Below are 25933 nucleotides of genomic sequence, written 5' to 3'. Positions count from 1 at the left end.
GTGGAAGGTGGCCTCCAACAACCAGCAACGACTTCCTCCAAGAAATGAAAGCACCAGCAAGAGGTAAAGACTGCAAGAAACAATGGAAACAAAGAATGCTATGTAAGAATGAAGGGATTTTGATGAAAGATTTGAAGAATTTGAGCTATTAATTGACTTACAGTGAAGCAATTCGTGGATAAAAAAGTATAAGAAACTTGAGAGAACTTTATAATTAGATTTTTGACTTGGTGATGCCAAACCATGTACCTAGTGCTGCAATGAAGATTTAAAAGTGAGAAATGAGGGGCCAAAGAAAACTTGTGAGAAAAAGTAAAGAATCTAATACCATCATTTGTAAAGAAAACTTGTTATTATTAAATCACCATTATTGATAACAACAGCGGTAAATAATTTAAAATAATATAATTTTTAATAATATCTTATTAAAATATTAATATTTTAATATTTAATAGTTGGGAAAATGACAATTCTAAAATTTGTAAAGACATTAATGATAATTGAAGACCTCAAAATATTGAAGTACTAGAGAAGGACCATGATCTTTATTTTTAATTAAAATACTTCTAATTATTGAAATAATCAATAAAAAGTCATTCATGAATTTAAGGAAAGTTAATTGTGAATTTAATGGAACTCTCTTATGAATATATGAAAAGTCAATTGTAAATGAATAGATAGTTTTAAAAATTTATACATTATAACTTATGAATTTAAGGATAACCATTTATGAATTTTTGAAAATTACTTGTGAATTTATGAAAAATCACTTATGAATAGATATTAGAAACATGAGAGAGTCTTTAAATCATTAATTTACAATTAAGATTCTTCATGTATATTTATAATTGACATTCTATATATTCACAAGTGACATTTTTTAAAGAGAAATTACATATAGGTTTCATGAAGCTGACTTATTTACAAATAAGTCTTGCGAAATTCAAAAGCCATAACTAGGTCCCTTGGGACCTTAGTTTAATTTGAAATTTGCATAAAAGGACAATAATGCTCCTCTTAAACATATCTACATTCATAAATCAAATAATTTATAGCTACTTTATTAATAATTTACACTACAACTTTAACTTTTTATAGTTGTAACTTCACATATGTAATAATTAAATTAAATTGATCAACTTAACTATTACATATGTTAAGTTATAGTTGTAAAAAGTTAAAGTTATAGTTATAAGTTTCTGATAAAGTAATTGTAAACAACTAATATTAAGCTTTGTTAATAGTGCATAATTATTTAACTATTGAATATATGAAGTTATAGTTGTAAAAAGTTAAAATTATAATTGTAAATTGGTGAATAAGTAGTTATAAATTAATTATTTAATTGATGTAATGTATGTTTAATATGTCTATTATTGTCTTATAGCCTAGTTTCAAACTTTGTTAAAAAATTTATGATAGGGGGTTTTGTAAAATAAAATTAAAGGCTAGGGGATTAATTTTAAAATTTTAAAAGTAAAGGGAGTTATATGTAAATATCTCAAAGTTTAAGGGGTTTTATGCATTTTAACCTTAAAAAAATTAACAACTCAAAGTATCCAAGAATTATAAATAGATTATTTTTAACAACTCAATTATTTATTTGTAAAAAATTGTATTTACTTTTGAATAACAAATACACCTGTCAAGTTCTAATTTTTTTTTTTTTAAAGAAATTGTAAATCTCAAAAGTTACTTGTGAATTTGGTGTAAAGATTTGCAAAGTATAATAATATTTAAATTATTATATATAATTATTAATATTTTAGTAAGATATTTTTAATATAAATATAAATATAATATTTTTAATTACTTATTAATATTTTTGCTAATGATAGTGATATGATAATCACCTGATCAAAGTGGCTAGTTAATATAATGTTTTGGCCTTTTATATAGAAAAAAATAGTATTTGTCACAAACAAAGTCAAATAGAGACTGCATGACAAGGAAAACAGTAAATGCAATGTAACAAAATTATGTTGAACTACCAAAGAATATAACAAAAAAACTTTAAATGGAAGACAAAGAAATGATTATTTAATCATCGTATAAAAACCCTTGGGATGTGAGCAATTCCGGGCCAATTTTCCCTCTTTAAATGGTGTCCATATCTTTTAATCAAGGCAGAGCATCCTCTGATTGTCAATTTTTGCAATGATAACAAACTCTATTGAATTTGGGAGTGATGCCAAGGGAGAGCGATATTCAAATGTAAGTTCTTGCAATGACGACAAATGCCCTATTGAATCTGGAAGTGATATCAAAGCAGAGCAATCTTTGAGTATAAGTTCTTGCAATGCTGATAAACTTCTTATTGAATTTGGAAGTGATGTCAAAGTCTTCAAGATGAAATCGTTGCAATGATGATAGACTACCTATTGAATATGGAAATGATGCCATAGCAGTGCAACGTATTAGTGTAAGTTGTTGCAATGATGATAGACTTCCCTATTGAATCTGGAAAACGCTACCAAACAAGAGCAACATATAAGTGTAAGCACGAGATAATCAATTAATGTAAGATCAAGTATAATTGTTCTCGTGTCGATGACTAAGAAAAGTAATTGAAAACTTTCATGACTGGTTTTACCTAATTTCAATCAATTTGAGAATTTATCGAATGAGGATTTAATAAAAGCCTTTCTAAGAAGATAATTCGTTAGTGCGTTAGACTAATTAAGAAAAAAAACATGCCAACACGTATTTAAGAAAACATTTCTTATCATGTAGCAATATTATATATCTATAGAAGTATTTTGATTTAAATTAGGTCCCAATTAATTTTAAAGTGTCAAACTTCAAGAGTTTATAAATTCAACTCTTAATTTTACAATTTTATTGTATAAATTTGTAACTTGTATTTTAAATTTTAACAGAAAAAATAAATTTATTTATTCTCCAATTAAGTTAAAATTTAAAAAATAAATTACAAATTTATTATAATAAAATTGTAAAATTAAGAACTGAATTTGTAAATTCTTAAAAATTTGTACTTTAAAGTTCATTAAAACTTAATTTGAATTAATTAATCCTCTTAAACTTATCTGAAGTTGCAAATCTTCTTGGAAGTTGCAAACAATGTCCAGCTCCTTTGAAGCCAAAGACCCCAACAACCCCAACTCTAATGGCTTCCATTGGCTCCTTTGCAAGTGAAACGAGAGGTTTGTAAGAGGAGAGGGATGTGAGAAACTGCGCCTATGGGTAGTATCAAGTTATGTTAGTGCCTCTGCAACTTCAAGTGTTTCCCTCATCTGCAAGTCGCATTCAACTATCAGTCTTCATTGACAAGTAGATTGAGGAACAATGGTACCTGGCTAGGTGCATTCATGCATGTGCTCGGACTTGCCAGCGTGCACCGATTATCAATATGCAATATTTTAGTCCCCGACAATTACTAAAAACTAAAAAGTTTTCTCATCTTTTTCTGTTTTACACTTCAAATAATCATGACAGCCAATATTTTCATTTAAAAACAACATTTAATTGAGTTAAGCCTCAAAAGTTCAAGGCATGTCTCTAAAGTCTGAACTCAAAACCCACAACTCTTACTAACAAACCAAACTCTGTTTGTTGGCCTTTTTTTGATTTTTTTTTTGTAATTTTTAAACATTTTCTTTCAATTTTTTGATTAACTCAGGATCAAAATTTTTATTTATAAACTTTTATTTTAATAAATATAATATTAAAAATAAAGATAATATCCTAACTAGCACTATTTTAAAAAAAACATATTTTTTAAAAAAATTGTCAATTAAAATTTTCAATTTGGATTCTCCGTTGGTAATAAAAAGGTTTATTAAAGCTTTTTACAACTTTATAATTTTTAATTTCAATAAATATAAAATAAAAATAAAAAAATTTAAATCGGGATGATGAGCACTAATGATTCCAGCCCACTACAGACAAGTATAAGATGTCGAGGCCTGAGGTTTCCTTCCTTCATAGTAATTCATTATCTTCGTAATTCAAATTCAAAAATATATAACTAATAAACGTTGAGAACCTAATAATAATTGTCGAATAATAATTTAATTCTTAAAAATCAAATTTAATTATTATTATTGAATAATTATTTAATTTGGAGCTAAGAATTAAGAAATTTATGTAATAAAAAATGGGAAATATATATTGCTATATACATATATAAAGAATATGTGTCTTTGACGAGAAAATAAAAAAGAAAAGATATAAAGCTGAGATTAACAAGAATAATAAAATTAGCAAAAAAAATAATAATTTCAAAATGAAGCAGGCCAGGGTCCATCCTTATCCTTTAGCTCCACTGGCACATCCATGGGTGAACAGGATGACACGTTCGATTGGTAATAATTCATTGTGATTTCGACAAATTAGTTGAGAGGAATAATGATAGCTGGAAACAGGTGCATGTATGTGCATGTGCATGTGGCTGAAATTATATTTCAAACTAGACCCATATCCGTACTCACACAGTCACTTTTCAATGGTTTACAATTCGCGTCTAGATATTTTCTTAATGTTTTATTTATTTTCTTAACTGTGATTTGAAATAAGTGTAAAACATAATTTTTAAAAGCACTCGATAAAACTATATAATACTTTTTTGGAACTTATTTCTAAAGCAATTAGAGAGAAGATTTTTTTTTGTTATATTTATAAGGCATGTCATTTATTTTTTATCATAAGTTTTTTTTTACTTCCATTATATGTTAGTGAGACAATATATATATATATATATATGATAAAATAAAGTTAAATTTTTTTTTGACAAAGTTAGTGAGTTTTAAAAATTCTCTTAATTTCTTTAAAGCATGTTGAAATCTATTTATAAATAGAATTGAAAGGATATGTTATATTTCAACTTCAAAAATGAACTATAAAACTTATCCTTTTGTGTCAATGTGAACTGGGAAACACACATTCATTGTGAATAATCTCAATTTCAACGATAAGTATCTTCTCTAGTCTCTCTTATTGTGAACGGAAAAAATCATTTTCTCCGGATCCAACCCTATTGATAATTCGTGATTCATATTTTAAAAGGTTAAGAGTTAGTACAAAATTGAAAAATTAAAAGAAAAAACATGTATTCAAATGTTAACAGAAGACATGGCTTTTTTTTTATCTTGGAATTTTTATGGTAAAATAAAAGAGGAACTCATAGTTGTTTCCAGTAATATATTTTTCAATATAACCCAATATTATATGAAAAGTTTAAAAAGAAACCAACAAGAGTTGACTCTAATAGAAGTTAGAAGCTAGTAGTAAATCAAAATTTGAATTTTTATTAAAAAGATCTTCAAATTTAATATCCAATCATATCTCAAACATAGATAGATCAAGAAGCTAATGGATGGAGGCCAAAATCTATTTTAAAATTGTTTACAAGCAAGACTCATAATTTTTACTAAAGGAGAGTATAAGTGTTTTGTTTTTTAAAAAACATAATTTTTGATTCCTATAATTTTATTAGATTTTGCTTTTAGTCCTCATAATTTTTTTAGTGTTTTCAGTATTTATAGGGACTAAAACCACTTAAAAATTAAAATTATAGAGACTTAACAAATCAAAGTGACACAATCTTTTTGACACTATAAGTAATGAAAATATGAAAAAAAATTATAGGGATTAAAAATTTAAATAAAATTTCTTTTAATAGAAAGACACACATGAACAATAAAAAGAGAAAGTTCAAGAAGGAAAAAAAATTCAAGGAAGAAAAATGCTGGGTGAAAAGTGAAAAATATCCATAAAAAGAGAAAAAGAGTCAATGGTTGAAAAAGGAGATGAGGAATTCAATTCTTTATTCAATAAATACCAACACGTGGAGTGTGAGAAATGCCCGACGGGTCTATACGCTCCAATTGTCAACCATATCTTTCTGTCAAAAGTCCACGTAAATTTGATGGACCAAATTAAACACAATTGACATGCTTCTAGCGAACTAATGTCTTGTAGAGTTTTATTGATTGAGATAACTTAGATACTGAAAGTGTAATATCCACTAGAAGAAGAAGAAGAAAAGAGAGGCTAAGAGTAATTTTTGTCTGTTTCAAGAACAATAGAACAATCTTACATGCCAAAAGCTGTCGGTGAAAGAGGAGAAAACACAGAAACAAGTGTTTGCTATCAAATTTTTCCATGACTTGCTGAGACATGGATATGTTTTACCCAAGTCTTGTGCCTTAGCTTATGTTAAATGAAATATAATAGCAGCAGCACTTGACAACCTAGTGCGAATTAAAGATTGAAGCACTTGACATTTACGACAGTAAAATATAGGTTAAGTTACTGTTTACTCCGGTGCTTTGGCCATAACTTAGTTTTGCTTTACGTTGTTTAAAATATGTGATGCAGCCTCCTATGGCTTACATTAAACACTGAGAATTTGCAGGTTGTACAGCTGCCTCCCGAAAGTGCAAGCCTACTTAGCGTAGATGACATTTTGGGTTGAGCAAGTTTTTTTGTTTCCGATAAATACGAAAACTTGGCATGCTTCTATTTTTACCGATGTCTTGTATAGTTTTGATGATGAAGACTTTTGTACAAGATACAGAAAAATACAATATTTCTTGAAATTAAACGATGGCCTAAAAGTAATTTCTCTGCTTCAAGTACAAGAGTGGACAGAATCACAGAACAATCCTACAAGCAAAAAGCTTGTAGCTTTTAGCGAACAAAAGGATGTATCTTAAACTCTCCCCCACTAATTTCTTCCCAATATTTCTCATACAATTTAAATAACTGATTTGTATTTCTGCTAATTCACTTTTATTCTGAAACCAAAGTGGTATATACTATGAAAAATGATAATATATGTAGGTTATGGAAACAACAAATCAAGTTTAAAGGGTGTCAGTTTCACCTCCCTTTGACAAGCCTTATAAAGAAATGGTTGTTCAACATATTGAGAATTATACAGCTCAACCCATCCTAAAGGACAAAAAGAGGACTGCTGTGACTTCAAAAAACTTCGACAATGACTTTAAAGACCTAATGCTCAAGAATAATCAATTGACTAAAATAGCTGAATGTTAAATGGGACTTTGTTTTCAAAATACACAGAAAGTGGAAGTTGGCCTCTAAAAAGCAGCGACCAACATCCTCAAAGAAATCAAGGCACACGCAAGAGGCAAAAGACTGCAAGAATCAATGAAAAAATGATTTGGAATATTGTGAGAATGAAGGCATTTTGATGAATATTTGAAGAATTTGAGCTATTAATTAACTTACAGTGCAGCAATTAGTGCTTCCTTCAATATCACTTCGCCTTTACCACATCTTAAAATTATGTACTTGTCTTTCTCATTCCTAAGCAGAAACATTCATCAATAGCACGAGATAAACAATTAATGTGGGATCAAATATAATTGTTCTCGTGTCGGTGACTGAGAAAATTAATTGAAAACTTTTATTACTGGTTTGGACTAATTTATAATCAATTTCAAAATTTATCGAATGAGGATTTAATAAAAGCCTTTTTGAGAAGATACTTTGTTAGTGCGTTAGACTAATTTTTTTTTTTTAAAAAAAAAAACATGCCAACAAGTGTTTAAGAAAACATTTCTTATCATTTAGCATATTATATTTCTATAAAAGTATTTTGACTCTACCAACTCTGTTTTTTTAAAAAAATTCATTAATTATGATATTCAATATAAGTATTGGTTAAGGATGGTCAATATATAATTTTAAAAAATATATGAAGAGTATAGAGTAAGTTGTTCTGACCTTGTATTTATGAAGAATTTTAAGAAGCCATGGTCTTCTCCTTAATCAGAGTATATGCAGACAGAACTGAAAAAATTTTCCTCAGTTCATGCTTCCATCTATAGTGATTTGTCGGAGCTTCGAGAAGTTCAACTCGTAAAAAGCTATGATATAACCAGCCCTTTTTAATTGATGATATTATGCAATCTCAATTAAGCAAAAGATCTTCATTGAAAGATGCAGAAAACAATACCAAAATTGATTGGAAGGGAAGCAGTTTTTTTTTTTTTTTCCGAGCAAAAGATCTTCATTGAAAGATGCAGCAAACAGAGTCTATAAGGAAACAACCAGGAAAGCAAAAGGCACGAACAAGAAGAACAATTCAAGCCTCAACTTGGAAGCAGATCCTCCAGCAAAAGAACAATCCACTTGCCATACGCAATTTCATTAGAAAGTGGCCACCGACAAGAAGCAGCAGAAGTGGGGGCGCATCTTCTCTTAAAGATGTAACATAGAAATGTCACAAACAAAAACAGATAGACTGCAGGACAAGGAAAATGGCAATGCTATGTAAGAAAGTTACGTTTAACTACCCACGAAGAGAACAAAAATGTTTGTAGATAAAATACCTTGAGTTGCCTTGAATGGAAGATAAAGAATCTGAATCTTTAATTATCGTATATAATAACGCTTGGGATGTGAGAAATTCTTGGCCAATTTGCCCTCTCTAATTTGCGTCCATATCTTTTCATCAAAGAAGAGCATCATATGATTTTCAATGCTTGTAATGATTTCAGGCTCCCTATTGAATCAGGAAGTGATGCCAAAGCAGAGCAATTACTGATTGAAAGTCTTGCAATGATGTCAGGCTCCCCATTGAATCAGGAAGTGATGCCAAAGCAGAGCAACTATAGATGAAAAGTTCTCGCAATGATGTCAGGCTCCCCATTGAATCAGGAAGTGATGCCAAAGCAGAGCAATTACTGATTGAAAGTCTTTGCAATGATGTCGGGCTCCCCATTGAATCAGGAAGTGATGCCAAAGCAGAGCAATCACTGATTGAAAGTTCTTGCAATGATGTCAGGCTCCCCATTGAATCAGGAAGTGATGCCAAAGCAGAGCAATTACTGATTGAAAGTCTTTGCAATGATGTCGGGCTCCCCATTGAATCAGGAAGTGATGCCAAAGCAGAGCAATCACTGATTGAAAGTTCTTGCAATGATGTCAGGCTCCCCATTGAATCAGGAAGTGATGCCAAAGCAGAGCAATTATGATTGAAAGTCTTTGCAATGATGTCAGGCTCCCCATTGAATCAGGAAGTGATGCCAAAGCAGAGCAATTACTGATTGAAAGTCTTTGCAATGATGTCAGGCTCCCCATTGAATCAGGAAGTGATGCCAAAGCAGAGCAACTATAGATGAAAAGTTCTTGCAATGATGTCAGGCTCCCCATTGAATCAGGAAGTGATGCCAAAGCAGAGCAATCAATGATTGAAAGTCTTGTAATGATTTCAGGCTCCCCATTGAATCAGGAAGTGATGCCAAAGCAGAGCAAGTAATGATTGAAAGTCTTTGCAATGATGTCAGGCTCCCCATTGAATCAGGAAGTGATGCCAAAGCAGAGCAATTACTGATTGAAAGTCTTTGCAATGATGTCAGGCTCCCCATTGAATCAGGAAGTGATGCCAAAGCAGAGCAATTACTGATTGAAAGTCTTGCAATGATGTCAGGCTCCCCATTGAATCAGGAAGTGATGCCAAAGCAGAGCAATCAGTGAATTGAAAGTTCTTGCAATGATGTCAGGCTCCCCATTGAATCAGGAAGTGATGCCAAAGTAGAGCAATTAATGATTGAAAGTTCTTGCAATGATTTCAGGCTCCCTATTGAATCAGGAAGTGATGCCAAAGTCGAGCAAGTAATGATTGAAAGTCTTTGCAATGATGTCAGGCTCCCCATTGAATCAGGAAGTGATGCTAAAGCAAAGCAATTGTTGAGTGTAAGCCGTTGCAAGGATGACAAAAGCTCTATCCAATTTGATAATTGTTTGCCACAATATCTATTTATACTCAGATCTATAATTGTGCAAGGAGGCTGTAAAGCTTGCAAAATTATCGCATCCTTATCATGTATCTCTTCTTCCCAATATTTACCTTCAATTTCTTCATCCGATAGCCACATTAGTTGCAATTCTCGAAGACCTAACATGTCATTCAACAACTTCACATACTCAACCTCCTTAGTGTTACACCGCTGCCTTTCTAAGTTTTTAATACATAGTAAACCCCTCAGGCCTTTGAGATTTTGCAGCTCCCTATCCTTGCACTACCTTTCCTTTCATTCACTATAAATCTTCTCAATGTTTGAAGATTAGTCAAGCATCCTAAACCACATGGCATATATTCCAACCTCTCACAATCATGAAATTCAAAATGTCTGAGACTTACCATCTTCTTGATATCTCTTGGCAACTCTTTTAACATTTTACAATGATTAACTTTCAGGGTTTGTAAGTTATGTAACTTAGCAATTGCCTAAGGAAGTTTCTCAAGACAATTATTATATGATAAATCAAGATATCTCAAACGCTTTAGTTCTCCTATACTCTCTGGAATGTTAAATGCTTTTAAACACAAAACACGCAAGTACTTTGGAAATGATGCTGTAGAACCACATATTAAATGAAAGAAATTTAAAAGAGGGGAATTACTTGAGATACCTTTACAACTCACTTGAGGCATAATTGTTCTCACTCTCTTTGTCTTGTCATCATCAACCAGGAACTCCCAATAACTACCAGTCTTTAAATGACATGACATATGACGAATCCTATCATTGAAGTTTTCTTCCATTTCACTACTTGTGATAATGTAACACTCATTTTTAACGAGTGATCGTGCTAGATCATGTATAAGGTCATGCATCTTACATGACTCTATATCACCGTAAGCATCTAGCGTCACATCTTGAAACAAGCACCTTGACAATAACTCTTGAAGTACTCGTCACCAACATCTTCCATGCATCTATGTTTATCCAAGGGTTGAATGAACCCCTCAGCCATCCATAGTTGAACAAGTGTTGTTCTCTCAATCACATAATCTTTAGGAAACAGAGAGCAAAATGCAAAGCAATTTTTCAAATGGGAGGGAAGATGATCATAACTAAGTTTAAGGATAGAATAGATTTTATTCTTGTCATCAGAATCTATACTTGCAAGATCATTATCCCTAAAATATGACCATTCACTCACTCCCATCTTTTTAGTGAACAAGAGGCTACCAATAGTTCTTATGGCAAGGGGAACTCCTGCACATTTTCTCACAATGTCCCTTCCAATACCTACCAACTCTTGATTATCTGGTTCTTTCCCATCCTTAAAAGCCATTCTATGAAATAGCTCCCAAGAGTTTTTAAAATCCAAATCATCTAAGTAAAGAGGTACAAATGTGCCCATTATTTGTGCTACTATTTTACTACGCGTGGTCACAATAATCATGCTTCCCTTTTTTCCTCCCCTTAACAGGCTTTCTAATTTAAGCCATTTCTCACGATCCTCATTCCAGAAGTCATCTAACACAAGCAGAAAAAGTTTCCCCTCAATCTTGTCTCTTAAAGCCTCTGTGACTTTCTCCACGTCACCACCTATTTCATGTCCAATTATGTTTTGAGCTACCTTCTTATTGTTAAATTCAGAGGATTCATCAGACACGCAAACCCACTTCATTAGCTCAAAATGCTTTTTGATAGCCTCATCATTATACACTTGTTGAGCAAGTGTAGTCTTCCCCAATCCTCCAATCCCAACTATGGGTACCACAGAAACATTAGTTTTCACATCAAGGTCTAAAAGGGTACTAACAAGATGCTTCCTTTCCTCGTCTCTTCCTACAACATCTTCCTCCCTCACAAACGAGTAGGTTTCCCTACAGTCATGAGACTCAATGGAAGCAGTGGATGAGATTTTACTCAAATGCAGATTGTTTTTCTCATTGAAAATGCCATCAAGTTTCTTCCTGATTGCCCGAATCTCATGACCTATTTTAGCAGCACAAACAATTCGATTGGATTTAGAGAAGAATATACGTACCCCTTTGGCTCTTTTGCCTTTAGTCATCACTTCCCTAGCAAGCTCATCTGCGGAGTAAGCATCCAACAAGTCTTCTGCATCAAGTAGCACATCTTTGAGCTTCACTAGCCAGTCATTGATCAGATTATCCTTCATGTCCTTTGCCTCAGCATCACGAAGTACTGCTTTGATTGCAGAGACCATGCTGTTCATGCTCTCTAAATCATCTTGGAAGTTGCAAAGAATATCAAGCTCTTTAAAAGCCAAAGAGCCCAATAGCCCAATGACTCTATCAGCAATGGCTTCCATTAATTCGATAGCAAATGCAATTGATGGGGTTTGTTATTGTATGAGGAGAGTAATATGAATAATTGTTTGGTGATATGTGATAACATACCTCCCAAAATGAAACATATTTATATAATCTCGTTTTTTTATGCTTCATACATGAGAGCAAAAGAATGTTTGATGCTTCTGTCATTCAACGAAGTTAAAGACCAAATTCTTTTCTCCACTTGTAATGAATAATTGATGCAAGGCTCTTGTTACTTAGAAAGAAAATAATAAAATGATTCTCATATTTGCTTTGTGAAATAGCTTTATACAAGTAACGGCTATGTATTCTATCTCAAGCTACTAATGCATTTATGAATTTCTGACGATTTTAATTAATTAGTCCAACAGAAAATGCCATAATTACAGGAACATTTCTAATTAAGAGGGATGTTATTGGAAAGAAGAGTACAGTTTGTTGATTACTTGTAAAAACAACTTTATTTACAAGGAATGTGGAAGTTAATTAGCTCTATAAAACTTGTGATGGGAATAGATAGAAAGAAAAGAACAATAGAGATGCTTTATTTTTCTCAAAGTGAAAGGTGGGGACAGATACATGCTTATCTACTTCGAGGGCATAGATTTTGATACCTGCCTTGCCCGTGCATGTTTCAAACATTCTAATGATATTGACAAGTTTTTGAATCAATGGTATAATATTGGCAAGTAATTGTTTAAAATTGACAACAATGTTTCTGAATTTAATAGCTTTCATAAAAATATTGAAAATTAAATTTATAATATATATATATATATATTATTTTGCATAATATTACTAGCCTATCATTTGAATGACGAGAAAAATACAAAGGAAGAAAAAATAGAGGAGAAGACTCTTAAAAATAATTAAAAAATTACTATTTTTGAAAATTTTTCCTTCCAGTTTTCCTTCCTCTGTATTTTCTTTCTATTTTTTCCTTCATCCAAACGAAACCTAAAGGATTTTATTGATTTAATAGTCTTCAAAATTTTGGTGAATCAAGAAGTCATAGGTTCAAATTCTCATTATCATCTCTTAAAAGTGTTAACGATTGTTGCTTACTTTGTTAGCACCAGAACTCTATCAACATGTGGTGACAGCGTGTGGCACCAGGGATGATGGTAGGTTTTTTTAAATGAAATTAACAAGAATTGACCATCAAAACTGAATTAAAATTGACAACCTTGGATCTTTAATGAGTTTTTAGCTCTTCATACTACAATGTTCCTTACGAAAACCCTAGGTAATAATCATTATCCCTTTCTTGATCCCCTACTCTTCTATTTGTTGAAAGTTTGAAACTTCGCTTACGAGGAAGGTCTTTAACTTTTGAATATAAGATTCTCTTCTCATTAAAAACAAATCATTCATTAAGAAAACAAGTGAGAGCTTTTTGAGATGTACGCGAATCTCCAGGTGTTTCACGCTGGGTGTTTGGGCCTTTGATATTCGGCACCATGTGCAAATTCCAAGTCTAAATTCTTAATATGCTGTAGTGGAATTGAAAATTCAGCATGTGAAGCGTGAACAAAACCAAATGGCAAACAAACTAGGTAAGGAAAGGATTTCTTCTTCTTCTTCTTTGTTTGAGGTTGCTCCTTTGTATTTAAGGAGTTTAGTGCTTTCTGATAGTTTAGCATTTCAACCCCAACTTGTGTAATTTGCTTTTAATATATTGGGTTTATCTCTCTATTCTATCAAAAATAAAAAAAGAAAAAGAAATGTTGATGAAAGGCTTGGCCTTGCCCGTGAGCATATTTCAATTAGGGTTTTTCTTGTATTTCTCCTTTTGAGTGCATAGGAAGAAAAATCTCTTCAAGACTAATTGAGCAATGAATAGAATAAGATGGAAAAGAGAATAAAAAATCATTCTTTACTTAATATATGTGTTTTATGCTAAAAATAAAAAAGTATATAATTATTATTAAAGAATAACTGCACATATCTAGCATATATTATATTATTAAGCCAATCTGAATAAATTTAAAAAATTTTAAGATTGAACACCAAAAAATGACATTTTATTTACAATAAAAAAAAAATTCAAGTCAAATCCGAGCAAGTTCAACAGAATTGTTAGCTATGACCCACCAAGTCTATATGAAACGTCTAGGGTTCAATTTAATTCACATGAATAATTTGGCAGGAGAAATGATAATCGGAATTCATCAACAACATGCACTGAAATATTGGAAGGCAGCGAACTATATATAATTTATTATCTCCCTAGAATTATTACTCAATAATCTTTTTTGTTGTTTGGCTATACTGTATTTTCATAACTAGTTAGACCACGATTAAAAGGCATTAGTTGGATGAAGATCTCAAAAGCTCCTTATATCATCAACATTGGCCAAATTCACTTTTGGTCTCATTTGGATGTGCTTTCAATAAAATCACTTTGGGTTGTCAATTGTTACTCAAATAACTTTGGACATTTCGAAAGTGCAAAGTAACTTCTTATATGTGAAAAGTTGGATGAGCAAACAGGTCCTAAATTTCATTATCTAAAGTCTACTTCATAGTCGCCATTCCTAGTGAGATTCCTATAGCTTCTTGCATCACTATCATCAATTTTGGGGTGTTTTATATTAACCTGAAAATTACAAAATTATATGTTTAGAGGTCGTTTGTTTTTAAACAAGCACCAACTACAGTTGCCATCTATGATCAAGAAAAGTCTCTAAAACTATCATGCTCAGGAATTTTAAACAGCATCACCACCAACTACAGTTCATATTTGTTTAACAATCTCCAAACCATATGCAATGTCTTCAAGAATCAAACAAGGATCCTAAACCAATAACCCAATGTTTGAAAAGCACATTTTGTGTCATTGCTTCTCGTAGGAGATCATGACCTGACTCCCCCAAACTATCAGCTCATGATATTCCACAAATATAGTACAGGAAGCAAACAATCAAGTTAATTACATGTGTGAGAAGGATGATGAAAAAGTTTGAGACAGCTCCAATTTCAATTGGGTCACATCACACATATATATATAAAAAAAAAGGTTATTTCTAACAACAATAGGGAGTGACTTTAGAAAGAGAAGAGAAATCATTGTCTTATGAATTTTCCCCATTCTTTATTACATTCCTTTATATTAACAGTCGATGCAGTATCTTGAATTTTGAGGGTAGAGACACCAATTCCTTAATCGACATGAACATTTGGGATGTGAACAACTTTGGACCAGTCTTAACATCCTTCCTTTTGCCATCTTCCTTAAACATTGTACAGTCAAATATCCGTAGTGTCTGTAAAGATCTAAGGTTGAGAGTTCCTTCAGGCAGTGATGTCAGAGCATAGAAAGAATGGATTTGAAGCTCGTCAAGACAAAGCATTTAATGAGTTTAAGCTTCTTTAATGAGTTTAAGACGACTTTGTGGACGATTTTTCATCTTCTTTTCTTTTACATTTCAGTTAATCATGGCCATCAACGCTTTCTCTTCTACGGATATCAACTCCATATGTAAAATATATACTTCTTCTGAAATTACATCTGTTTTTCTTTTTGTTGTGCTTACAGTAAAACTAACAGATCATCTTATTTCTCTTTTATAGTGCAAAAAGTAGGCTCTCATCTATTTATTCAAGTAATTAGAGCTTTTATCGCTCCCGCTAATTTTAATTAGCTAGTACAGCTCATTTCTATTACCATATTTCTGACTCATTTGTGCATTAACTTACAATATAATATATTATTATTTGGGATAGATCTAGAAGCCATCATGTGATGTGGGGGCTAAAAGTGAAAATTCATCTGAAAATTGGGGGCTAAAATTAATGTCCACACTTTTTACCCAGAAAAATAAACGCATAATTATTAAAAAAAATAGTTAAGTTTTTTATTTAAGTTTTGATGTATATATTAAGTTTATAGTATAGTGATAAAAAGATTGACATTTTGATGTAAATTTTAAAAAAATGACAATAAAATCTCCCGAATTATGTAAATGATAATCTAATTTCTCAAAATACTATAATTCTATTAAAATTTTTAGGGACTTCTATGTCAATAAATTTTAAAATAAAAAGGCCATTTTACTATTATTGAAAATAATAAGCTCCAATTCTAACTTTTGCTTAACGAATAATAATTTTTATTCAATGAATCTCAAGAGTTGAATAAAAAATTACAACTTATCAAGTGTAATTTTTATTATTGAAAATAAGTTGCAATCATAACTTTTATTTTATAAATCATAAGAGTTAAACAAAAAATTACAACTTGTCAAATGTAATTTTTGTTATTAAAAAAAAGTCTAAATCATAATTTTTGCTTAAGAAATGACAACTTTTGTTCTATACATCGCAAGATTTGAATAAAAAATTATAATTTGTAAAGTGTAATTTCTATATTTAAAAAATAAGTTCTCAAAATAACAAGCTCCAATCATAATTTTTGTTTAAGGAATAACAATTTTATTTAAAGAATCACAAAAATTAAATAAAAAATCACAACTTGTCAATAAGTGCAAAATAGTCTTTTCAATATAACACTTATTGACACAAAGGTCTCTAAGAATTTTAGTGAAATTATAATATTTTAAGAGATTAACTTGTTATTTATATAATTTAGGGGCATTTTATTGTCATTTTTCCTAAATTTTATGCATTGACATGTTAATGTTGATTACCCTACTCTTAATGTTAATGCTTGTTACCTTGTGCGCTGCCAACATTACTAGTTACTTATTTTATTTTTTAAAATAGTATTATTAATTACTTATTAATATAGTATCCTACGTAAAATTTGTTATCTACGTAAATATGCTTTTAAAAAGAGAGTTAAGGTGCATTTTTATCTTAAAATATTTTTCGAGAAGCACCCAACACTTTAACATTTTTGTTAGAGAAATTTTGCCCTTAAAGTTATTAAAACAAAGCATTTTGACCCTTTTTGTAACACCCTAACATTTTCAAACTGATTTTTCATAAATTATTAGTTAATAAATTATTTTTACATCATTGAACTCTTATCATGGTAGAAAGAATTTCTACCATGATAATAAATAACAAAACTTCTTTTAAAACTCTACTATGGTAGGAAAAAATTTATCATATAAATCAAACATTTTACAAATAGTCTATCATAGTAGAAAGAATTTAACATAATGAATAAGCTCTACCATGATAATTAAAAATATATTTATAATAAAATTTTACTTAATGAAAAACAACGTAAAAAATTTCATATCAAAGAAACTAAGTTTTTAAATTAGCATTTAGTGCAGAAGCCTATTTAAAGGTGGCAAAATCCTAAACAATTCCTAAATACAATTTTTTGATGTTATGTGACCCAAATGTACATCTAAAACAATATACCACAAGTCTTGTTTAAGTACTAAGTACTAACACTTCCTAAAGAATACTGGTTCAACAATACCCAAAATGGGCCTACATAGCATCCACCATAATCCAACACTTATCCTTCACAAAATATAATTATAGGATATACACCGTTCATATTATAAATACCTTTTTACTCAATACTCAATGCTTCCAAGTAAATTTGGTTATGTTATTAATATTTAAAAAAGAAATTAGAACCATGAGGGATAGACAGGATCCTCATGACATGATATTCAAATCAGGTCAAGGATCAAGAGGGACAGACATGATCCTCTTGGTCATATAAATGCAGTTAATAAAAAAGATTAGAGTCTATATACTCTACAAATTAAAATATGTCCTAAGCTGATATTAGATACATTACATAATCCAAAATAAGAGGCAATGTAAAAGGTAGTATCTCATACACCAAAGTTACACTTCTAGTACTTTCTTGGTCAGACTCGCTCTTGTAAAAATATTAACCACGGGAATGAGACTTAAAAGTCTCAGTAATTAAAAATTAATATGTAATGATGTATGTGGATGTAACTAATCATGCAACTGCTAAGTGGGCACACAAAAACATTTAACCAAATAATATTTTCAAATAAACCAAACAAATATTTAATTATATGACTACATATCCTCCTTTCGCTTTGCCTGGACACCAAATCACCCGACCAAAGGTGAGTTGGACCAAGCTACATACCACTCATTAGGTCCAATGAGGGCTTACCACATGATAGTAATTAACCAGACAAAAATTCTCAATAATATCATATATTAAATACCCTGACAAGTCATACATCATTTAAACATTCGAACAAGAATATAACTGAATAATAATATCTCATCATAATAAATAAATATAAATTTTTAACTCACTTGGTAGTAATTCTAAACAAGTATGTATACCAGTATTTATTTCCAACAACTCATAATTTTTCCAAACAACAAAACAATGCATAACCAATCACACACACACACCCATCACAACACATTAATAATGATTACTTTGTATTTTGAACAAGTTTCCTTTCACAACTCCTCTTTCACCACTCTCTTTATCAATACAATCTACATAATTATTTCATAATACTATATATTAATTTTACATTAAAATTAATAAATAACTCTAATTTAAAGAGTTAGAAAGTCTTAGGTCTAATATCCATATTAACACTAATTTAAGGTTTATGCCTCATTTAACTTTTCAAATTCTTTTCTAGAATTCTCATACTCTAATAAACTATATTTAAGCCTTAAATCACTTCTAGTATCACAATTTCATCAACCTATATTCTAAAAATTCATCCAAAAAATAAATTAAAAATTAAAGAATTACCCTGAAGCCTCAAATCACCATTCTATAGCCTTAGAAATACCTATTCATACTTAAATAAATATTTAATAATTAGAGATTTATCCCTTCATCTTAAATTCAACATAAATTCAACCATATAAATCTAGAGTCTAACTCAAAAATTATTAAATATGAGTTTCAACCTAAAGAAAAATACTTTATAATATTTATTATATCCCTAACAACTTCAACATGTATTTTTAATCCATCAGAATATTTACTCTACTCTACAAAATAATCATATCATTAGAAAGCTAAAATTATTAGGAAATAACTATGAAATTAATTTTGTAATTAAATAATTTTTTAAATGCTAATCTAAACAGGAAAGTTGGAGCATACTTGAAGAAAAAGAAAATAAACACCCTTGTGTGAGAAGATGGAGCAACGTGAGAGGGAGAAAGAGATAGGGAAAAAATAATATAAAAATGGGATTGTATGTTCCACAATTATATTAAAAAATACTATAAGTTTGAATTTAATTATTCAAACTCTTGGGTCATTAGTTGCGAAATCAGCGCATTTCTTATAGTGAAGACTACCTATTCACTTGAGAAGTATGCTGAGATCTATGTTATTGAGATAGTGAGACTTTATGTGGTGCCAAAAGATATTGTCTCTGACCACGATCCAAGGTTTACATTAAATTTCTGGAGAGTGTTGCAAAGAGCAATGGGCACTAAGTTGAGATTTAGCATGGCCTATCATCCACAGACGGATGGCCAGACTGAAAGGACTATCCAAACTCTCGAGGATATGTTGCAAGCTTGTGCCTTAGAGTTGAAAGGCAGTTGGGATACACATCTACTGTTAGCGAAATTTGCTTACAATAACAGTTTTCATTCTAATATTGGAATGGCTCCATATGAGGCATTATATGGAAAAAAATGTTAATCGCTTTTATCTTGGACAGAATTGAGCGAGAGAAGTTTATTGGGTCTAGATTTGGTAGACCAAACAACCCAAAAGATTCAATTGATTAAGCAAAAGTTGTTGACAGCTCAGAGTCGACAAAAGAGTTATGCAAATCGGCGTAGAAGACTGTTGGAATTTTTAGTTAGTGATCATGTGTTTTTTAAGGTCACACCAATGACTGGCATTGGGAGATCGATAAAGGCTAAGAAATTAACTCTCAGGTTTATTGGTCCCTTTGAGATTTTAGAGGAGTTGGGACCTACTGCCTATCAGATTGCCTTACCGTTGAGTTTATCAGGTGTTTATAAGGTGTTCCATGTGAGTCAGCTTAAGAAATATCAACCCAATCCTTCTCATGTTATTGAGTTAGAATAGGTGAAACTCTAAGGAAACTTAACCTATCAAGCTGAAATAAAGCAAATTGTAGATGTGAAAGATCGACAATTGAGGAATAAAACGATTCGACTGGTTAAAGTCTTTTGGAAGGTTATAACTCCCGATGATGCGACTTAAGAGACCGAGGATAAAATAAGGCAATTATATCTCCAATTATTTACACAGGTATGTGTTTAAGCAAGATTCTGAATTTTGAGGGCAAAATTCCTAAAAGGAGGGGAGAATTATAACATTTTAAGTTTTCCATTTGTAATTATCAGTGTTTTTAAGGGGTAAATTGGTCAAGTTAGATAAATTATTAATTTAGTGAGGTTTGTGGGAGACTAATATAGTTTTTAAATCCTTTAACAGCCTTAAAAAAGTGCTAAGTCGATGTTTGAGCGAGCCATGACACAGAAAGGAGTTTAAAATTTTGTGAAACTTTCTGTGTTGTGCACCACCACGGCAGGCATGTCAATGTGCCACAGCGTACATATAAAATTTACACTTATCAGACGCGAAAAATAGATTAGAAATAGAAGGAAGAAAGAGGGATAATGAGAGAGTGACAGAGAAGAGCTTGTGGTCTGCTAGGGCACGATCCCTAGGCTACTTTAGAGGCATTTGGAGCTTGAATCACTATTAAGTAAGTTGTACATTCCCTCTTCTTCCTTATTATGCAAAAAATCTAGTCATTTAGGGTAATAGGGGCTTTGATTTCAGTTCCTTTGGGTTTAGACCAAACCCATTAGTTTATTTAAGGTCTTGAAAAGTTAAATCAAGCCTCTAACCCTAAGTTTATGAGTTTTGTGGTGATTGAGAATTTTTGGTAAGGGTTTAGATGAACCCTAGATATAAGTCACAATGGATGGCACAAAATTTGTAGAAGAATGGCGTTTTAGCCTAATTTTGACATGGTTTGTTTCCCATGCTTTCATATTTGTTCTAAATTAAATTTTAATCATGGCTTGTGCTCAAACAATATTTTAAAAGGGATTTTCTTGGATCCCATTATTTCAACTTATTATCTTTTAAATCATTGGGTTGTGATAATTTCTTTATGGGATTTTATCATCCTAGTTATCACAAGGGTGTGTGAATGTTGTCCTGATAATGTCAAGGCAGACATTACAATTTGATATAGCTACTTTTTGGCTCCTGATGTGCGTCCTTTCCTTTTTATACATGAGGAAACCTTTACTCTTCCTACATCTAACCGATGTGGGATCTAAAAGAAGCCTTCCACCTCTCTCTCTTTTTTTCTTTACCTACACACACACACACAAAATTATATATATTCTAAATTTTAAAATTATATCTTAACTAAACATTTCTTATGTGATTTTAAATTTAAATTTTCAATTCATAATTAAATGCCTAACCATATTATTATTATTATTTTTAAATAACCTTAAATAATATAAATTCCTATTATTATCATTTTTTTATCCTCAATAAAATCTAAATTCTACAATTTCTTTATTATCTAAAAATCAAGATGTTACACTTTCCGTCAAAATTTCAACGTTGATCTCAAACATTGACTGCTATAAAATTTGACAGAAATGGCAAAAATGCTCTGTTTTGATAACTTTAAGGATAAAACTACTTCAATAAAAATGTTAGGGTGTTGGGTACTCTTTGACAAATACTTTATGTAGATAAGACGACAATCTATGTCAATTTTAATTATAGTCCAACATTATTAGAAAAGTAATAATAGTGATTGGGCGTTACTTGCCCTATTTTCCCCCCAAAAAATAATCCATACTTAATGTCCAAAAAAAAAAAGTTAATATTCGGCAATGGTCATAATGACATGTTGAACTCAAAGTAACAAGAAAAAAGAAATCCTTTATCCTGGTATTCAATAAAATAATATATACATACTTATAATTATGTGCAAGAATAATTTTTTTCACAATATTAGAAAATAAAAAAATCCTACAAACTAATTTGTGAAATTAGACAGATTCAGATGATTAGGTAAGTAGGCAAATGTGAAGCATCATTTTTTTCCTCATGTTTCACCATTAGAATTTAATGTGAAGTAGGGTTACAGAATTTGTTTGAATGTTGGGTGAAAAGATACCTTGATTTTGTTTGAATGGAAGATAAGGAATTCAATGTGGCATGTGAGGAATGCCCGACCTCTTTCTTAAAGCAAAGTAGCCTTAAGTAAAACATGTTGCAAGAACAAACTCTTTATTGAGAAATATTACTAGGTAGTGTTTGGATTGATAAATTTAAATTTAAAATTCAAAATCTTGTATTTTAAATTTTATATTTAAAATTTATATATTTAAATTCTTTGTTTGGATAGTTTAAGAAAAATCAAATGAAGAGAGATGAGTTGAGGTTGCAAATGAAAACAAAAAATTGAAAGTGATGGGTTTGTCTCTATTTTTCAATCGATAAGTAACGAGAATGAGAGATAAGAAAAAACAAAAAAATCAAACAAGTATCAATAGTAAAAACCCAAAAAGAATGATGTTTGAAATAACTAGAATTCGAGCAACTAGGATGTAAAAAAAATTTGAAATTATAAACAAAATATAATAAAAAATGGATTTATAAATTTTTATACATCCAAATAAAGGATTTGATCCTAATTCAAATTCAAATTCCCATTAATCAAAACACTATTAAATATTTTTTAGATACTTTGTTGCAAGGAACACCGCAACTATTTAAGTATTACTCTTCTTGAATTCTTTAGAGCTAGAAATTTTTTACTTAATCCTTAAGGTTTTAAAATTTTCAAAATATTCCCTGAAGTTTCCAACTGTTAATGGCCTTACATTATATCTAGCATCTAGTTCAGCAGGTGATGTGCAGAGGTGAATTAATGTAAAACATGAAACACTAAGAATCAAATTAAAAGTTCAGGTAAACTATATGGATCAAATTAAACCCACTTGGCATGCCTCTAGTGAACCCACGTCTTGTAGAGTTTTGATTGAGATAACTTTTGCATAAGATACTGAAAGTGCAATATCCAACAGAAAAAGAAGGAAAATAGATAGGCTAAGCCTAAAAGTGATTTCTCTGTTTCAAGAACAATAGTAAATAGAGTGGTCTTACATGCCAAAATCTTTTAGTGAAAGAGAAAACACAGAAACAAGTTGCAAGTGTTTGCCATCAAATTTTTCTATGACTTGCTGAGACATGGATATATTTTACTTAAATCTTGTGCCTTAGTTTGTGTTGAATGAAATAGAATAGTAGCAAAACTTGACAACCAAATGTGGATTAAAGATTGAAGCACTTGACATTTAGGACAGTAAAATATAGGTTAAGTTACTGTTTACCCTTGTGCTATGGCCATAATTTATGTTTACTTTATATTGTTTAAAATATGTGATGCAATCCTCCTATGGCCTACATTAGACACCAAGAATCTACAGGTGGTACATCTTCCTTCAGAAAGTCCTAGCCTGCTTAGTGATGATGACACTTTGGGCTCAGTAAGTTTTTCTATTCCAATATATACAAAAACTTAGCATGCTTCTATTTTACCCATGTCTTGTATAGTTTTGATGATGATGACTTTTGTATATGATACAGACATATTTCCTGAAATTAAAATGGTAGGCTGATGGTAATTTCTCTGCATCAAGTACAAGAGTAGACAAAACAATCCTACAAGCCAAAAAGCTTGTAGCTTTTAGTGAATAAAAGGATGTATCTTGAACTCTCTCCCACTTATTTCCTCCTAATACTGTCTGCCAGGGGAAGGAGGAGGTGCCTTCACAATCAATTATTCTACAAAGTCTTCCTAACAAGGGTAAAGGTGACATGCAATTAGAAACTTCAGCTTCAATTCTAGAAAGCCTAAGAACATTAGAAGATTATTCAAGAACCAGTGAAGCGAGATTCTAGCAAATAGCATTGTTTATACTTATAACCTTTACTTGATTCTTTACTAAAATTTAGTAGGAAATTAAAGTGCCACAATATGATTAATTGACACCAGATAGTTGTGCTTATCATATATTCGAGAATAATCATCATTAGCTCATCTGGATAGTTACACTTGTTTCTTTTTCTTGAGCCTAAATTGAAACCAGGCATTACGGTTAGAGTTGGTGATTGGTTGGCGTGTTGGCAACCTTGATCAATCAGATTGTACACTGAATCATAATTCTTCTTTAATCATTTGCCTCCAGCAAGGAGGTATATCTTTTATTGACTTCCTTACTCATTATTCAGAGCCTTTAACCCTTTTTATTCCCTCTTGTCTCTCTTGCCACTTGAAAGTGAGAATTTAGTAAAGGTAACTCTTCTAAAATGAAAGTGTCACATCCCAAACTTATGAAGTGTGATAAGCTAGAATACAAAAAAACTCATATTCCATAAGCCTAAACCCTTAACACATCTAACATATTAATTACAATTTTATCATACAATCATCATTTATATGAGAAATTGTTAATAGAAACAAAATATTTAACCTAACTATAGAAATTTCGGCAGATTTTCTACTGTAAGTTAGACTTCCTGAAATCTTTACAACTTACCCAAAAAAAATTCAAGCAACATTTAGAGTTCTACTCCGATACAGTATATACATATAGAAATCAAAATAATTTAACTAAAGATCCTACCTATATAATTCGTGGAGCGATACTAAAATAAAAATAGAATACTTAAATATTTACATTAATCCACAATGTAATTAAAGTAACAAAATACTTATTGTCTCAAGGAATCCCACAAGATCTACCGAAGTGCAGGCCCACTTCTACTATTTAAATATCAAAAATTATTCTAGTAAATAACGTCCCAATAATAAATAAATAAATAAATAATGATAATCATAAACACAAAACCAGAAACAAATAACTAATCTAATAATCGATCATATTATAAACTAACAGTACAATTTATCTTTAATAATCAGATAATAAAATAGAAAAGAAGAAATAGAAAATCATAATTAATAAATTAAGAATATATCTTTTGTATAAAACAAATCATAAAAATACAGTTTTTAAGAGCAAAAAACAACTTGGAAAACTTGTTTTCCATTAAGACCTAAACAGAACAAATAACAAGCATGACACGCAATCCACGAGGGTAAGTAACATCCGACGTAGTTAAAAACGATGAAAAATAAGTGCTAGCATAAAGCTCATGAATAAAAAGTATGGATTATATCCACAAAATTACATTCTTCATTCCACATATGCTGGCTGACACACGAAGCAAGCACCTCTAATATATTATGCTAGTTAGATGTCCCATGGCACGTCAATGGCTAACAAAATTGTCGTTAGCAACCGACATTCTATATTCAATCCTATAAAATGTTTTCAACATGCATAATTGTTCTTTAATTTGTAAAGTATAAATAATCTTCTCATCAGTAATTTATCCGATCCATACATGTATAATACTTTTAGGAAAATGAAATACCATGAAAATAATTGATAAATAAATTAAAAAATAAATAAATAAGAAATCTATATACTTTATGTCAACTTAATCAACATGGTATGGTAGGAAAGTTTATTTAAAATAAACGAACAATAAAATAAGAGAGAGACTATTATTTTTATTTATTGAGAAACATTATGTACTTACCTAATATATCACCCAATTCCAAAATTCCTTTTTACAATAGCAATCAAGTTTTTTCTTCTTCTAATGACCCTATCAAACGTGATAGAATTTTAATAAATTTTCTACTAGATGAACAAATTCTCTTACTCTAATATCACAATCACAATCAACTTAAATAAGTCAAAGTTCATCCTTCATCATTATTTAAGTCTCCAAATTTCTCATATCATTTTTAACCCAACAAATTAAATTATTAGACTATAATTCCCTTTCAAAACTTTTTATGAACACCTAATATA

The 25933-nt window shown here is 30.6% G+C and overlaps 1 protein-coding gene and 1 long non-coding RNA gene across 2 annotated transcripts; both read right to left on the bottom strand.

Annotated features, from left to right (window-relative positions):
- Nucleotides 1-6084: 6084 nt before the first annotated feature.
- LOC129314865 (uncharacterized) lies at nucleotides 6085-9332 on the bottom strand. The gene is made up of 5 exons (XR_008594303.1): nucleotides 8322-9332; nucleotides 7946-8233; nucleotides 7714-7856; nucleotides 7216-7293; nucleotides 6085-7122 (listed from the first exon to the last, which is right to left on the bottom strand). It is a non-coding gene; the product is annotated as an uncharacterized LOC129314865 (long non-coding RNA).
- A 224-nt stretch (nucleotides 9333-9556) lies between these two features.
- LOC129314965 (putative disease resistance protein RGA4) lies at nucleotides 9557-12099 on the bottom strand. The gene has a single exon (XM_054958450.1). It carries the CDS (start codon nucleotides 12064-12066, stop codon nucleotides 10648-10650), a length of 1419 nt encoding a protein of 472 aa, XP_054814425.1. The 5' UTR covers nucleotides 12067-12099; the 3' UTR covers nucleotides 9557-10647.
- Between the last annotated feature and the right edge of the window lie 13834 nt (nucleotides 12100-25933).

Source organism: Prosopis cineraria, unplaced genomic scaffold, assembly GCF_029017545.1.
Source record: "Prosopis cineraria cultivar Desert tree isolate PC_DT_omini unplaced genomic scaffold, ASM2901754v1 PC7, whole genome shotgun sequence".
Taxonomy (NCBI): domain Eukaryota; kingdom Viridiplantae; phylum Streptophyta; class Magnoliopsida; order Fabales; family Fabaceae; genus Prosopis; species Prosopis cineraria.
Note: the sequence above shows the minus strand (reverse complement) of the source record. Positions and strands in the feature narration are given on the sequence as shown.